General features: G+C 33.3%; 1 protein-coding gene across 1 annotated transcript; it reads right to left on the bottom strand.

Annotated features, from left to right (window-relative positions):
- Window positions 1-246: 246 nt before the first annotated feature.
- Window positions 247-10,583, bottom strand: LOC128242130 (cytochrome b5-like). Its single transcript, XM_052959182.1, has 6 exons — window positions 10,431-10,583; window positions 8,464-8,500; window positions 5,881-5,972; window positions 4,096-4,122; window positions 3,376-3,413; window positions 247-2,395 (listed from the first exon to the last, which is right to left on the bottom strand). The coding sequence occupies exons 1-6, from the start codon at window positions 10,542-10,544 to the stop codon at window positions 2,308-2,310; spliced, it is 396 nt and encodes a 131-aa protein (XP_052815142.1). The 5' UTR covers window positions 10,545-10,583; the 3' UTR covers window positions 247-2,307.
- Window positions 10,584-18,550: the final 7,967 nt, after the last annotated feature.

Raw genomic sequence — 18,550 nt, 5'->3', positions numbered from 1 at the left:
AGGCCAGATTTAAAATATTTGTATACACAACCACAGCCCAGGGAGGTTGTGGGTAGTTAGTTGGATAGATTATTGAAGGTGCATACTGAACAGGTTCATTTGTTTGAAAATTGTGCTTGAATATCATCACACATTTTTAGAAATAAAATTATTTCAGCATAGCCAATTTTTTTAGGTAGGGCGGGAGAGGGGAACCATTTTATAATATCGCTAAGGCCTATTGGTAAAAAGACAAGAAACTCTTTGTAAATTAGAATCTTTACTATTCAATTTGATAAACCACTTGTAGAATATTCTGCATTGAAACATTTTCGTTTTATTTTACTATATATACGAGTATATTAGTATCAGTATATTATTTTTAAAATGACGGGTTAAAAAAAGGTTAAATTAATACCCCCACCCCCACAAAAATTGACTTACAGAGAACAACCTAGATGCAGTTGTAAAAATATATTATGTAATAAAGTTGAGTAGTTCTAAAACAAACCGCATGTAAAACAGCAATGATTGCGTCTTCTAAAATGTGACTTACACACATACAGAAAACAGCCTTTACAAAAGGTATATGACAATATTGCGCTTTAAGACAAAAATAATAGCAACACATTGCAGATGGAAAAAGGATGGAAAAAAGATTTCTCACATTACTTCAATGATTTGTTATCATAATTTATAAATGTACTACTGTAAGTGTTAAGAATGAGTTTTCCAAAAAAAAAAATATATATGTGAAAATCTGGATTTAAGAAGGGAATGTATCATTGTGTGTTTAATATTGGCATTCATAGAATTTCAAAACAGCAATTGCACAGGAAAAGAAACAACATTTCGCTGAAACATACAGAAATGCTATGGAAAAACTTTTAACACACCATTATATAATTTTGTCTGTTCATGTATACACATCATAACACCCACACATGGCTCAAGATAAATGTTTCCATGAAATAACATAACCATCTGCTTAATGCATGTATAATATGTTGAATAAATATCTACTTACTTGACTTATGAAAAGTATTTAAGTTACAGTTTTCAGATTGTTTTAATTAATATGTAAACTCAGCAAAGTATATTGATTAAATTTGTTAACGATATTACAAATAATACTTTTATTAAAAAGTACAACAAACATGTAGAACTATGACTAAATTTCAACTTCCACACAGTTAAACTTAAATTCCAAAAAGATATTACAGTTCGATTACTAATATAGTGCTAAATATTGCCACCAAAAAAAGAGTTACGGCACCCATAATCAGAGTTATTGATATTATACATGAGTGCTTTAGCGCAGGTGAGTAATTCCAATCATGAGGGTTTGGAGTGATGAAACTTTCTTGTATCTTGTTGTCAAGAACATCATATGTAACGAAGGTGCTGCATAAGTGACTAACGTTATTTGTAGCACTATAAAACAGTTCTATTTGTTACCATTCTGATCATTCTCGTACACCAGTTATGATGCTACACATACAACATAGATTAATCATTATCAAACCTCTGATTAATGAGAATGATTCTGATATGGGTCTTATTGTATAAATGACTACAAAGAAAACACTGTTACATGAAACAATGGGTAGAAAATTGTACATTGCCTATTTATTTGCCTTTATTTTGCTATTTTCTTTTGCAACTATTCAAATAATGTTTGGAATTTTAAAGCATAACAATAGCTCTTGTATACAAAAGAGGTTTATATCACGTCATCTTGTTGAAATGCTCAAAAAACCAATAATAACTGAAAAAAGTTCTTATAAAAATAAATAGCGATCTAAAGTATTGTTTACACTTTTAATGCAATATGGCTGTTTAGTGCCTTTGTGTCTATTTTTATAGCAACCTTGTTCATTTATGGGCAAAATTTGAGCTTTTCTCAATCTGCCACATTTCCAAACCAGTGAAAAAAACTGCTCATGATTTCAGGCATATATTTAGTTTGATTTTGTTTGGACGAAATATGCAATTTGGTTTCTTTAAGTCATAACATTTTGGTGATTGCGAATGTTGTTACCAGTAATTTGTATACTTTAACTTTGAAGGTATAAGCAGCACATATATATGCTACATATTAAATAAAACCACACTGAAAACAACCATGTTTTTCAAGTATTTATCAATAGAAAAATTCAGGCCAATGTTGAATTTATTGATGAATCACATTATAAATATTAAGAGAACAGAGAATCACACTTCAAGAAGCAAAAAAGAAAAAGATTCGAGTTGTTCACTAAGAACCTTTCCCGCTTCAGCCTCCTGACTTGGTCCTTTGTTTAGTGCTTTTTAGACAGTCAATATGTGTTACGAAGAGCTGGGGGCTATCACAAATCTGTAAAGAATGGCGGCCGCCATGGCAATTCCCAGGGGTATCAACCATCCTGTCCAGCCACTGTAATAAAGTAAAGTAAAGATTTTGAGTGCAATCATTAAACATAGAAATAATGCAGTATAACATGTTTCTATATATCATTGATTTTCTCCAGTACATATTTTAACAGCTTAGCGCTTGAAGGTTTGTGTTAATTTCGACTACCTAATTTTTATAGGGTGCAACAGTTTTGCAGCAAGAATGTTGGAAGTTGTTCTATATACATTAAAGCTGCCCTATCACAGATATACCATTTTTACAACTTATTTTAGTCTTGGAAAGAGCAAATTATTGCGTAAATATCTTCAAACCAATGATTTAAGATTGCTGACAAAAAATTAGATCGCAGGTTTTCATATTTTCGTTCGAAAATTAATGTATTATGGCTAAAACTGTTGTAAGAAATATGCATAAAACATCAATTTTTGAACTGCAATATAAAAATCTGCTATCTAATATTTTGTCAGCAGTCTTATATAACTGGTTTCCATGGATTTTCGCAAAAATTCGCTCGTTTCAAGACAAAAAATAAAACATGACAATGTGATGAACTATCACTGCATTAACTTGCGTCGACATGACAATGTGATGAACTATCACTGCATTTACTTGCGTCGACATGGCAATGTGATGAACTATCACTGCATTTACTTGCGTCGACATGACAATGTGATGAACTATCACTGCATTTACTTGCGTCGACATGGCAATGTGATGAACTATCACTGCATTTACTTGCGTCGACATGACAATGTGATGAACTATCACTGCATTTACTTGCGTCCACATGACAATGTGATGAACTATCACTGCATTTACTTGACATGACCATATTATGAACTTGGCATGGTGATGTGATGAACGAACTCTTCCCTACTGCTACAGGCAAGCTTATAATGCCAACTGTCATTTTAACCTATGCACTCAAGAAAGGTTTCCTCATAAGGGCAACACAGAAAACATTTCCTACTTTTTCTAAAAAAAGACACCACTATTCCTACCTGGACTGTTCTGCTTGCATGGCTGGTGTTAACCGCTCCTGAAATAAATATTAAGAATATTGTTCACTGCTTAAGTATAATGATAATTTCATATTAAAGGGTCAAAGTCTTTTAAATTGAAATATCAGTGCCAACTGTCACAACATATGCCCATCCTAATTTAAGGACACCAAGTTTGGTGATAAGTGGTTGTATATAAAGCCAAATTTAGAGAGCGACCACTGTAAAGACAGTTTTTGCCGATTCAAGGGTCATAACTATGGAGTGACTTGAGGCGACATCGCTGGTTATGGAACCTGACCAAGACATTCTGCCCGCATTCATTCTGACCGAATTTGGTGATCGGAAAAAGGTATCTAAAGTAATGGCCAGTAACAATGACTATTTCCCCAAGCAATAAACGCTTTTTTCCCCAAAAATTATCACTAGATCTGTAATCATCAATAGTTCTATAATATCACTAGATCTTTGATGATCACTATATCAGTTATAATCACAAAGTAATAATCAAAATATTTCTAAAAATAACTAGATTTGTAATAATCACTTGATCTATAATAATCACTAAATCTGTAATAATCACTAAATTTGTAATTATAACTAGATATGTAATTATAACTAGATATGTAATACAGTAATCACTAGATATGTTATAGTCATCAGATCTGTAATAAAAACTAGATCTGTAATAATCACAACATTATTTTTTTAAGAACTTACTTGTTTCTTCCTGTTCTTTTTATCAGACTGAAAAATAAAATGAAAACTTACATCAAAAGATGATAAACAAAGAATTCCACCAATATCTTAATATACATGTACTGTAGGCTAAAGAACTATGGCCACGGCAGCCCACCTACTAATAGACACTGAAACTATTTACCTTAGACATTTCCAAATAATATGACTTCATACGAGGTTCATTGTTACGATAAAGTTTATGTATGACATTTCCAAGTAATATTATTTCATACAAGGTTCATTGTTATTATGAAGATTATGTATGACATTTCCAAGTAATATTATTTCATAAGAGGTTGTTACGATGAAGTTTATGTATGACATTTCCAAGTAATATTATTTCATACGAGGTTCATTGTTATGATGAAGTTTATGTATGACATTTCCAAGTAATATTATTTCACACGAGGTTCATTGTTACGATGAAGTTTATGTATGACATTTCCAAGTAATATTATTTCATACGAGGTTCATTGTTACGATGAAGTTTATGTATGACATTTCCAAGTAATTTTATTTCATACGAGGTTGTTACGATGAAGTTTATGTATGACATTTCCAAGTAATATTATTTCATACGAGGTTCATTGTTACGATAAAGTTTATGTATGACATTTCCAAGTAATATTATTTCATACGAGGTTCATTGTTACGATTAGGATTATGTATGACATTTCCAAGTAATATTATTTCATACGAGGTTCATTGTTATGATGAAGTTTATGTATGACATTTCCAAGTAATATTATTTCATACGAGGTTCATTGTTACGATGAAGTTTATGTATGACATTTCCAAGTAATATTATTTCATACAAGGTTTTTTGTTATGAAGATGTTATGACATTTTCCACGTAATATGAATTTAATGTGGATCATAGAGAAGCTTTGTTTTGTTTTCTAAAAAGAGGTTACCATGAAAATGAATCAAGAGGAAAAAAGTACCTAAACAATGTCACCAACAACTGTACTTGTCCCAGGAGTCATGCATGACAAATTAAGTTTATTTATATAGTATTGTGTAACCCAACAGTCATCAAAATTAGTCTTTTTGATGGACAAGCCCGAATTCATATATACTACTGCTTGGCATTACATTTTTGAACAAGCCCTGCTGTATAAAACCCAGAATTTGAGCAAGCCTGGAAAGCATTTTTCCAGTGCAGGGCTTGTTTATTGCATACATGCCATATCCCCCGGCGGGGGAAAAATCCCCCAGAATTTCGATCCATTCCCCGGTCTCCCGGCGGGAGATAAAAATCCCCCGGAATTTATAAAAAAAAAAAAAAAAAAAAAAAATTTCAGTGTATCATAAGAATATGATCAAAACATAATGACATAAAATAATTCTTTATAATGAAAAAGTTAAGAGGTTTTCAAAGCAAACTATGGGTGAATACATTTTTTTGTACTTGCGTCTAAAAATACTTTAAAATTTCGCCAACTTAGACTTGCTAAAAAATCCCCCTGAATACAACCAAAATCCCCCCGAATTTTCAGCCTTTTGAACAAATCCCCCTGAATGGTCTCCAGAAAATATGGCATGTATGTTATTGTGCTAATTTCGACCACTGACCTAACATAGTATAATTTAATATTTGGTTGTATAAAAGATGGTCAGCAGATGCACTGGAACCAAACTACCGGCAGGTGTGCTGTTTAAAGAGAAATATTTCAATTCAACCAGTTTTCAGTCATGTTAAACAAGGTTAAAGTCCCGACAAAATACTCCTAAATGTGTGATACAGTAATACTAATACTGTACCTCAACAATATCTCCAACTAAGTAGTCTTTCATCAGCTCGCGTGCATCGGTGGAATGGCCGACATCTTCAAATGCATCTGTGGCATCTCCTCCTAAATACAAATTAATGTATTTGAAAAAAGTCTCATACAATGAAGTGCTTTTAAAACAAGACTGAGTGGACGCAAATGCATGTCTGTTTGCCATTGACATATTATTTTCATTTATCACCTAGCCATCAGACCTGTTCTTCACAGAATATTATTTAAACCATAATCTATCTACAAAGAAATGAATATGATTTTTTTTTCAATATATATATTAATAATAATCATTGCAAAATATTTGGTGTTTAAATAACAGTTATTATAAATACATAAACTTGAACAAACAAAACCCAAAATGTGTTTTATAATTATAACCCACGATCTCATCATTGATTATCATTAATAAAATTAACAAGAGCTGTCACAGAGACATTGCGCTCAACTATTAAGCTGCTTTTCAGTGTAAGGATTGAAAAGTTTTGGCGAAACATGGATCATTGTAAAATTAGATTAGATTTCAATGCAATACATGATGTATTTGCTGAGATATTAATATGAATGTGGTTACATGCAAAATTTTAACGAGAATTTCTATGTCCGATAATAAAGGGCCATTATTTGCAAAATGCAGTTATCTAACTTGGTTTTTCAAGTAGGTTGGGTGGTTGAGTACCATTGTATAAAGTCTCAATGCAATACATGAAGTTGTTGCTGAGACATTAACCTATGTGTGCTAACATGCAAATCCTTAACCAGAATTTTTAAGTCGCATAATAAAGGGGCAAAAATGATATAATATAAAAGATTAATAAAAAAGGTTGAATGGCTGGGAGCCTGTGTATAAAGTTTCAATGCAATACATGATGTATTCGAATTTCTATGTTGAATAAAAAGGGGCCATAATTTGAATTTAGTTATCTTACTGGGTTATTTAAGTAGATTGGATGGTTGAATACCATTGTATAAAGTCTCAATGCAAAACATCAAGTAGTTGCTGAGATATTAACCTATGTGTGCTTACACGCAAAACCTTAACCAGAATTTCTAAGTCAAATAATAAAGGCCCATAATTTGCATTATATTCAAAAAAAGTGTAATCTAACTTCATTAATTTAGTAGGTTAGATAGTTGGGAATACATATCTAAAGTTTCAATGCAATACATGATGTATTTGCTGAGATATTGACTTAAATGTGGTTACATGCAAAACCTTACCCTTTGCATTAAATGCAAACTAGAGTTATCTAACTTGGTAAGTTAAATAAGTTGGATGGTTGAGTACCAATGTGTAAAGTCTTAATGCAATACATCAAGTAGTTGCTGAGATATTTACCTATGTGTGCTTACATGCAAAACCTTATAATAAAGGGTCATTATTTGCATTAAATGCAAACTATAGTTATCTTACTTGGTTAATTAGAAAGGTTGGATGGTTGAGTACCATTTTATAAAGTCTTAATGCAATACATCAAGTAGTTGCTGAGATATTAACCTATGTGTGCTTACATGCAAAACCTTAACCAGAATTTCTAAGTCAAATAATAAAGGCCCATTATTTGCATTAAATTCAAATAAGTGTTATCTAACTAATTAATTTAGCAGGTAAGATAGTTGCGAATACATATCTAAAGTTTCAATGCAATACATGATGTATTTACTGAGATAATGACTTAAAGGTGCTTACTTGCAAAACCTTAACCAAGGTGTGACGCTGACGCTTGGGTGAGTAGTATAGCTCTCCTTCTTCTTTGAATAGTCGAGCCAATAAAACGTATAGAATAATTTTCTTATAACTTACAATGGACACAAGTTGCTATTAAAAGCATTTCATCAATGAAAACAAAACCCTCTCATTTCTGTATAATTGTATATATTGTTTGTGGTATATGGCCAATACATCCCATCCACAAAATGGCTGAGATTACCAGACCATATGGCCCATGATTGGCAGACCTCAATTATGGCTCACATAAGCAGACCATATGGCCCAGATTGGCAGACCTCAATTATGGCTCACATAAGCAGACCATATGGCCCATGATTGGCAGACCTCAATTATGGCTCACATAAGCATACCATATGGCCCAGATTGGCAAACCATACGGCCCAGATTGGCAGTCCATACGGCTCAGATTGAAGGACCATACCGGATTTGGGAAAATTAATTAAGAGATGGATAAGAATACAGATGGAAGACTCTAAAAGGTTTATATGTTTCCCTGTGTTAAAACATGAGCACATGGGGGCAAACTTAATCCCTTGCCTGCTATTTGACCAAAGACCCAAAATCAGACATGAGCGTTGCTTGTCACACAATCTTGTCATGGTGAAAATGTGCGCCAAGTTATTTTGAATTCCCCAATGCATGACCAAGTATCATGGAGAATATTTGTGCCAAGTTATTTTAAAATCCCTCTATGCCCCATGTCAAACTTACAGTTAAAACATGAACATGCATTGTTGTTGCCTCAACATACATGTGCACCAATCTTATGACATAGGTTATCTGAAAAAAGTGTTCCTTAGAAGTTCATCTAACAAGTCTGGCCATATTTACCTGCTTGTTCCAATAAAACCTCTTCACCACCAGGATGCTGGAATAAATAAATAAAATAATAATAGTAAGCCAATATAAACATGAGTCAAAATACAAAATACTATGGTATCCCGGAACAACCTATTTTCGACCACAACCTATTTTCGACCGCCTCCTGAAAATGGGTAAAACACTTCTATTTTGAGTCACTTCCGGTAAAAATAAGCTCCAATTGTTAACCATAACAGTAGAACTGTCAGAAAACTTCATTTGAAAAAGCATGGGAATGGTAGTGTTAAAAAAAATTAAGTTATACTTGAAACAACACCAATTTGTCATTTTTAATTAATGCCAAATTAGACCCTTTGTTTAAAATGATTTCACATGTAAAATACTTCTTTAAAATCGTGTTGTTTTTGTTTGCCAGATCTTACATATCTACCAAAGCCTAAAACCTATGCCCTATTGTTTTCTTAGTATAGTGCACAACATGAAAAGCGCATCAAAATATGGTATGTTGCTTATTCTAAAATTAATGAAATTTATCTACAGGTAACTATATTGAATTGCATTTGGGCGCTCAGTTACCATAAAATTATATATATTGCAGCCTAGGCAGGCCATATGAGGCTCATTCAGAGTTGGACCAGTGATAACAGGGTTCATGATGGGTGAATTTATCATTTTGTACCCATGTGAAAGCCATTAGAAGGGATGATGCATTCCTTTGCCTCTCTTGTGGTGATAAGTAACTAAAAAGTGACTGTATGGCAAATATGTAAATATTTAATTACTTTTTTTTAAAAATAAAATACATTACGTTGTTCCGGGATATACCCCTTTATCACTTATTATCATCACCTAGTCCAAATAATTGTACGTTGACAGATTTTTTTTAGATTTTTGATATGGCAAATCCTTCACGTACAAATTGTTTAGTATCAAAAGTGGGTAGTTGTTCCGATCAGGATTCCGGGTTAAAGCATATAGCGTCTATAAAATATCATAAAAACAAGAAATATTACCAGATAATGTTATTTTATGTTAGTTCCGTACACAAAAAAATAGATATACCAACTTATATTTATGAGTTTGACGGCTTTTCTTCATTTCATTCTGTCAAAACATAACGATATATACATGAAGGGCACCTGCAAGGCTTTTGGGCACAGTTTTAAAAGCGCTCGGAACACTTCGGCCATGGCCGAGTTGTTACAATCGTATAAAGAGGTCTATCTCGAAGCTTTATCGGAGGAGGCCGAGTTATTACGATTGTATCGAGTTGTTCCCCTTCGCATAATTGTTGTCTGTGTCAGTCAACTTTCGTTTTATTGGAAAGGTAAACAACTTGTTTTAATGCATTAAATGCTTGTTTAGTGCAAAATAACATTTCACGTACATGGTAAAATATGAATATAACTCTTTATGATCAATTTCAACCATAAAATACTTCACTTAAAACAATTTCAATATTTTTAAAACACCCCCTGTTTTTTGCACATTCCCGTTTAGACTTTAGGGATTGGAAGAATCATGTATAACACGTCTATTATTTTAGACTATATCATGACCATTCAGTGTTTTTTTATTCATTAAGATTGATCAAGTATCAAGTTGTACACATTAGAGTATATCATGTGGGACTGTGAAAATATAAGTTCTACATTTTAGCCTCATATTGGTCAACGCATGACATGTCACGTCAGTGCATCTTTTCAAGGCCATGATGAAATTTGAGGTTATAATCTAGCACAGGCTGATCTAGCACATCAAATATTATCCAATTAATTAGGTAATAAAACGGTGAATTTACTTTAACTTTAAAGCAGAAAACCAACTTCAATTATAATAGTTAAATAAAAGACACAGTTCAAATCCAAATAAAAACTTTTAGAACAACATGTGTGATGTGATATCACTTCCCCACCCACCACATTCGCATTGCACGAGAATGTCATTTGTTCAAAGGCTTGACAACCAAGACTTACCTCTTCTAAAAACTTGGTCACATCATAAACCTGATCATAGATAACCAGATAGGTCGATTTAGAGTCATTATGCTCCTTCACTTCTTTCAAGCTGAAAGATTTTAGCTCTGTCATTTTTGTTTCACAACCTGCTCACTTCCGCTTTCAAAAAGATGCTCGCAACACTTTATCTAAAATTTATCATACAAACCTTAACACAGTGACCTCCCCTGACGCCCCGTTTGGGGGATAGACTCTTTGTAATACTGTAGCCTCCGTAAAGACATTTCGTAGCCTACAGGTCTTATTTTGTTTTTTTATTTTCCTTTATTTTTTGCAAGATATTTTCAGATTTGACTGACTCATTAATTGTACTACTATACCAGTATATATTTTTTATATGAATCTGTTACGAATTTTATGTTTGAGTATGATCAAGTGTGGTGATTGGTGATTAAGGCGTTTTAACAATTGTTATCGGCCCAGTCTTTGACTAAGTACTGGCACAGTCATAGGTACTTACATCCGATAATCTGCTTACATGAAGTGTGCAAATTGACTGACAAAATCTAGTTTCAAGGAATATGTATGACTCAAGGGAGACAACTTTTTGTTCCCAAGAAATCGCATGTAACAATTAGATAATCCTCAATAAGCCTGTTGTGTCAAGTGTCTTTACAGAGGGTCTAAGTTGCCGTTTTTAAATGTGTCGTGATCTGGCGGCCCGTCTTTAATTCGAGCTTTCACCAGAATACTTTTACTACGGAAAAAAATAAGTATGAGCTAGTGTCGATAATGTACAAATTTCCACACCGGGTCCTTGCGGAACCAATGAAACTGCGTCATCAGTTGTTCATGATAACGAGATTTTCCTAGACAAATCACCCACGGTACGCAACGAAGAACTGCGCAGTCATTAGGCGTATCCGACTATTTGGTACAGTCAACTGGAGAACACATGAACCATATACCTTGTTAGAACTGGATTTAGTTTTTTGCTATTGGTACAAGGTTAGAACAATAACGACTGACTGCTAAGTAACTATCTAAAAAATGTACGCTGAGTTTCAAAAATGCTGTCATCCTCTTGGACAAAATATAAGTTAACAATTTTTATACACACGTTTTTGGTATGAAAATATTTCCCTACATTGATACAAACATTAAATTATTTTAAAAAGTTGGATGTTTGATTGTAGGAAATAGTAACAAACAAATACACTAAAGATTATGAAATTTGCACAATAACTTTTTTTATCAAAAGTTTGCCACATCCGCGGGTTCTGCGGTTTCGATGAAACTATCTCTGATTGTAAAATATTTTGGAATATGAGTATAAAGATATAAGAGGATTCGCCCAACTTTACATATTTGATTTGTGTTCTTCTTTCTTTGTGAGTCTATTCAGCATAAACTACGCTGTGTAAGAACCCTTTAATATATTCATCAAAATAAAAGATATCGGTGGATTGTTAATTGTTGTTGTTGTTTGTTTCGTCCAGATGGAGTTCATCCGATCTTTATACAGAGCTTATATTTAGGATATGTTTTTCATTAAGTTGGGGGTCGTTCGGCTTCTTCGTCGAAAGTTATTTTTTAATGTGCCTCCAATCTGCATCTGTTTTATTTCACTGCATGACCTTTCTGCATACATGTATGCCCAGCGGAAGAGATATGGCGAAATGTAGTTCCTATGGTGAAGGGTTTCCATACAGACTTCTACTGTTTGTGCACACTCAATGTTGTTCCAAAGCATTCAAATCAATTATAGAACTAGAAAAAAAATAAAGTTTAAAACTCCTTACTTGTACACTGAACGTCGTTGCTTGAAAATCTTACGATGGTTCGAACCTTCTCTTTAAATAACAGTGTCACTTAAAAAGGCATGCATAAGAATATGTGGGTCTGATTAGCCTTAACCACGAAACGAGGCTAGATAGACATGTATGGGAAGCATTACTGTCTGCAACAAACCCCTTAGCCCCAAGTTGTGTCCCTTCTTACGTTAGATGCAATAAAGAATCATAAGGTAGGATTAGATATACATGTATATCTAACACTTTAGTGTAATCTTGGCCTACTGGGCTTGTCCCTAAAGCTTTCATTTGATGTTGTTTTTTCTTCATGGTCGTTATTTTTTTTGTTTGATTTTCTTGACATATTGTCTTTAACGTTGTTTTTTTCTGAACTTGCTTACTATTTTGTATACAAGTATAAAATTGTTATATAGGGTGATATTAATTTTCGTTAATAGTTATCGACAACAGAATTGTGATATAATGTAGTATATTATTGCTTAAACATGAAATATGATACTGCATTGAATATTTATATGAAAAAAAACTACAGAAACAAACACAGAAGTCGAAAGTTTAAACATAAACCCCGTTTAATGGCACAGGGTAAACACCAAAGGCATTGAACATAAAAACAAACAATTACCAACCAGAAACATGAAACAACAGCATAAAACTCCAAAAACAACACACAATATACTATATAAAAACAAGGGGTGTTTATCAAGAATTGTTAGGTACCGCCTAGGAACGGTCGGTAAAATGTAAATTTACCGGGGTGTTTAGACTTAAGCTTGTGTGCACAACCTCACTCTTATCCCAACAATCCCGAATAAAGTAAAAACGTAAATGGTAAATCTTATCAAAGTATGCATTAACTTGAGGAAACTTAATTATTAATAATATAAAACAAATAATAATAAAGTAATAGGTAAAACCCAAGTACTTCTATGATTAGGGAAAGGCAAAGCCAAAAATAGCAAAAAAAATGTATATGTGTACTTAGTATTCAAAGATAGTTTTAAGATAATCTATATACATATATATATAGACGCACTCCAGATGCACAAGTATCGTGACAGAAATGCATACGTTTAAACACCGTTAATCCGAAGTCGTCAGGACCCAGGTAAAGAAAATCGGAATAACGATATAGGACAGCGTTTGCATAGTATTGGTGCCGACAGAAAATGTAGTACTAGTAGTTCATATCCAAAACATGTACATATACCAGTAACAGGCAATATACTGCTCTATACGTTTGATTGAGATACAATAAAAAGACATTATGTCCCTAAATCACTCACCTGAGTAAAAGTCTTACACCTTGTTTACAACTAGAAAATGTTACACGTCCTTTATATCTTGATGTAACACAGGTTTTTTTTAGGGCGGGGCCAGTTTTGAACCCAGTTGCATAACTTGAACACTCTTGGTAGAGGACCATTAGGAAATGCTACACACACTAATATCTAAGGTTGATATTTGTTCTCGAAACTGTACACATGGTTCAAATTTCATTGTACTAGATTCAAAAAAAGAAGAAATAAGGTCAAAATGTCACCTGTAAATGTCAATATTGATATTTGTTTGCAAAACTATACACAAGGGCCAAATGCAGTAGCTTGAAAAAAAGAAAGTAGATAAAAAAAAGTCACAATCAAGTTCATCTAAGCACAACATTGATATTTGTTTTCAAAACTGTACACATGGTCCAAAGTTCATTGCTGTAGCTTAAAAAATAAGAAAGTAGGTCAAAGGTTACAGTCAAGGTAATCCGTGGAAAACCTTGTTATTTTTTAAAACTACACTATGTTCCAAAGTTCATTGTTGTGGCTTCAAAAATAATTATGTAGGTTTAAAGGACAGAGTCAAGGTCATCCGAGGACAACACTGATATTTGTTTTCAAAATTGTACACAAGGTCCAACTTCCATTGCTGTAGCTTGAAAATAAGGATGTAGGTCTAAAGGTCACAGTCAAAGTCATCCTAGCACAACACTGATATTTCAGTTAAAAAAATGTTCACATGGTCCAAATTGAAGTAGTTTCAAAAACAAGAAAGTAGTTTAAAGGTTTGGGGCCAGCTTTGATCACAGGGGCATCAGAAACACTTGGCAGAGGGCCACCCTGTGATGCTACATAACACATGTCAAAGGTCTGGGCCTTGGTTTAAAACAAGCAGAATTTGAAAGTCTGCAGAAAACTTGTGATCCCTGAGGCAGGGCTAGTTTTGACCCAAACTATCTGATACTATGTAACAAACAAAATATCAAGGGTATTTGTTGCGGTTTTTGACAAGAAGATTTTCCTATATACATATAGGAAATTTGTTAACCATAGGGCATGGTCAGTAATGAACCAATGGGCATAATTTGAACAAATGTTCACAAACAATTGTCTTCTACGGACGCAAGAACGCCGGACACTGCTCCATATCATAAGCTCTTCTGGTATCAACCAACCACTTAAACTGTAATGTTCACAAAGACAAGGGAGAGTAGAGCAAAAACAACTGCACACTCTAAAATAAGGTTGTCTCTCTTTACCGTAATTCTAGTCTTGGCTGACAAAACAACAACATTTTTTTATAATTTCAAAGATAATATAGTCCTGTCATACATTGGCGGATCTGGCTGGTTTTCGGAAGGAACCGAGCTCTCATAGATATCTAACTACTAAATGAGTTTCATTGAAATACAACCAAAAACTGAAGACTGCACGGCGTTCACAAGCAAGTGTTTACGGGTGCACGAACACACGACGGGACGCACAGCCGACGTACACGGAACCATGGCATATGCTCTTCTTGTCGTTGGCCAATAGAGCTTAAACAAGTAAAAGTTGTATATATTTAAACATAGAAATAATCATAAATATAACAGCAATTGAATTTATACAATTGAACGTTTTCTATGAAAAGAATCACCGTACATGTACTTAAATTCATTTTTCATAAACATTAATCAGGCACAATGCTTGAATAAAGTATTCAGGCTTTTGGTGTTTATGACCTAGACTGAAAACAGTCGGTAATTAAGATCAAAGTAATGTGTCTCATTTAAAATAAAATAGATAATATACTGACACAATAACAACACCCAATTGTTATTGTCAGTAGTTTTTCCGGTCCAGCCAAACATCATATTTCAATCCAACCGATGTGTACAAACCCTGTGGATACGATGGCAACGTAGGTATCCTCCGGCTGCAAAGTGTACCCATCAGTTCTTTTAAAAATACAGTTTGCTATACTTAGAAGCAGGAAACACTAAAATGGACTGTAACCTACACGAAAACTGAAAAAAAAACAATCGGAAGTACTCGTTCATTTCCGCAAGGCTCGGAACATTCGGAGCTCCTCGGCCATTTTATCGAAAACAACCTCGGATGTATGCCGGTACATCTGTTGAAGTAGTTCGTAAAACTTTGAATTATATCATTAATTAAATGTAGTGTTTTAGAGTTGTATTTATTGATCTAAGTTTAAATTGATTGTCATTGAATTGTATTATTGCAAACATAATGAAGAATCCAAAGAGTTAAGTCACAAAGTTTAACTGCTAAATAAAATTACTACGCGATCTACTTGTAGCGGACTTAAACGTACCACTTTCTGAATATGTAAACCGTCCAAATACATCCGAGGTTGTTTTTGAAAAAAAATGGCCGAGGACTTCCGAATGGGCTCGGAAAGGTAGCCCCCTTTCGGGCGATACTATTTCCCGGTCCCGGTCTCATCCGGTCCCGGTCTCCTCCGGTCTCTGTTTTCAAAGTTTTATAGTAGCTATCGGGCGTGATCAAAAAGGTGTTAATGACCTCGGGGGGTAATAGGATTACAAAAGATTACAGTTGATTAAAACATTAGATATTTGATGATAATTATGTCACTATTTATTTCAAATTTTATATCAATAAAACATAAAATAAATTTAGGCAAAGATAAAAACATGAAATATGCACATGTACTAAAATTAATGTCATGAATAACAAACACATTGAGTGTGTGTGTTTTTTTCCATATTAAATTCAGTTATAAGTATACTATTGATAATAGTAATACAAAAAATAACAATGCTTGACTACATGTAAATCAAATTTGTAAGTTATCTCAGTACTTCAGGAATTCTATTATTCTTCTTTTGTTTATCTATTGATTTTGTTGCAGCAGATGCACTTCCACGACCAGTTGCCTTATGTATTTCTGCCAACTGATCGTCTAATTTTAATTTTTATGCCGACGCATTTCATGTGGAATCTTTTCCTGCATGTTCTATTTTCGCAAATAACTAAATTATCGACGAATTCTGGCATTTCACATGAACAGAATGTTTTTAATTTGAAATTCATAGGGATCGCGACTTTTCATTTTCTCTATAAAACGGATTTTTTTTTTTTATTTTCTAGACAGCTGACTAGATGTTCCCTCATTTCACTTACAACGAAATTGACGTTTGTATTTACATAGCCATTCTTAAAACAAAAATCCACAGCATTAGCAGTTGCAAAGACACCACAGGCATGTACATTTGGTTGTTATAGAAGTCGTGGAACTTTTATAAGCTGAGATTTGTTACTTTTTATAAATTAAGAGCATCGTAGTTCCACCGATCATGACGACTTTAAATAAAGATTCTTGTATCTTGTAAGTTATATTTCATTTGTAAAATAGCCTTCCGAATATTTCAGAAGTTTATTTATTATCATTTTATTTTGTCAAGGAACTCGATCTTCATAACAGGTTTATGACAATACACAATAATGTCATATCATGAAAGGTGTAAATGTGTTATGCATCGCGTGTCAGAGATTAGCGAATTTCCCTCGATAAGGGCATGATAAACGGATTAGTGTTTTTTATTACACACGCACGGCTACTGTTCGGTTCATACCCTAAAAATATTGTTGTTTATTATAAAGGCAATTTTATAGAATAAATGATTGTTATGCAAAGGCTCTAACAATCTTAATTAGAAATAATACGATGATAACATATAACCAAATTCAAAAATAAATAAAATAATCAGCATCAGATTTCTTAAACAGCTAGAGTTTTATTGCAAACTTCAAGTTGACAAATAAAATATATTCGGCTAAAGTTGTGTAATAATGACGAAGGTATTCAAATGTATTCAATGTTAGCGAATAGCACAAAATTATAAACGAAAAATGGAGACATAATGTGTTGATTACTTCAGAATGGCGCAACTTCAAAGAAACATTCTTCATCTAGTAGCTTTAATGTCTAAGCACACGCATACTTACTATAATAGGATGTTATAACATTGCAACTTTTAGCTCCAGAAAATGTGTTTGTGTACTTTTTCTCCATTCATTGATTTACTTGTTTACATGCGATGAACATTATATAATGTTTTACGCAATAAACATATCGTATCATATCGATATGAGTCGGATATGCAAACATGGAATTTTTCAATTGTAATCATTAATGCTTAAAAAATATAATGTCGGGGGGGGGGGGGGTAATCATAAAAGGAAAAACAATAAACAACTTTGACATAACATAATTTAAAAGGTGCAATTCTAAGTTACTTCATACTCTAGCCGTCCTCAATCTTTTATGCAAAAAACATGAGCATTTGTACTGCATCGCATCTTTCTCTACACCTTTAACACGAATTGCATAAATAGTGTATACCTATAACAAATTGCATAAATTAAGACATAATGTTTATATATTTTATACCATTTTGTTACATATAAAAACAAATAAGATTGTCAAAATCGTGTTATAAACATCAGCAACACAATCCGTTGCCTGGGGCCATAAGTTATGAACCGGGAATTATGAGACCGGATGCGACCGGATTTTACGAGGAGAGACCGGGAAATAGTATCGCAGGTAGTTCGAAAATTTTCGAGCGCGCAAAGGTCTTCGGCCAATTACGATATTGACCACACCCCGAAATCTGACCAATCAGAAGATAAAATGACCAAATTTTCCGCGGACGCATGGCAGATGTAAACAATGATTGTCAGTCAACAACTTGCTATTTTAAGGTATTTTCAAACTTTTTGCATCATACTTTGTGAATGTAGTCAATTTTATAGCGAAAGCCAGCATTGCAATATTGACTATTTATGTAATCTATAGTCGTGCATTTAAAGCTACTTCAGTAAAGTATCAGCAATAATTATGTAGGCATACACATTTTAATATTTCGTAATTGATGATTTCTTCTTGGATGAAATGATGAACAAATTTACTTTGATCATGATAACAATAATTAAGACATTTATAGTCAATAAAATCATTCTAGTCATTGCACCAGTCAACACGATATTATCGACTTATGTAACTTCACAATATTATTTTTGTTTG

Source organism: Mya arenaria, chromosome 8 (genome assembly GCF_026914265.1).
Source record: "Mya arenaria isolate MELC-2E11 chromosome 8, ASM2691426v1".
NCBI classification, from domain to species: Eukaryota; Metazoa; Mollusca; class Bivalvia; order Myida; family Myidae; genus Mya; species Mya arenaria.
The sequence above is the reverse complement of the archived record's forward strand: the minus strand, read 5'-3'. Positions and strand labels throughout refer to the sequence as shown.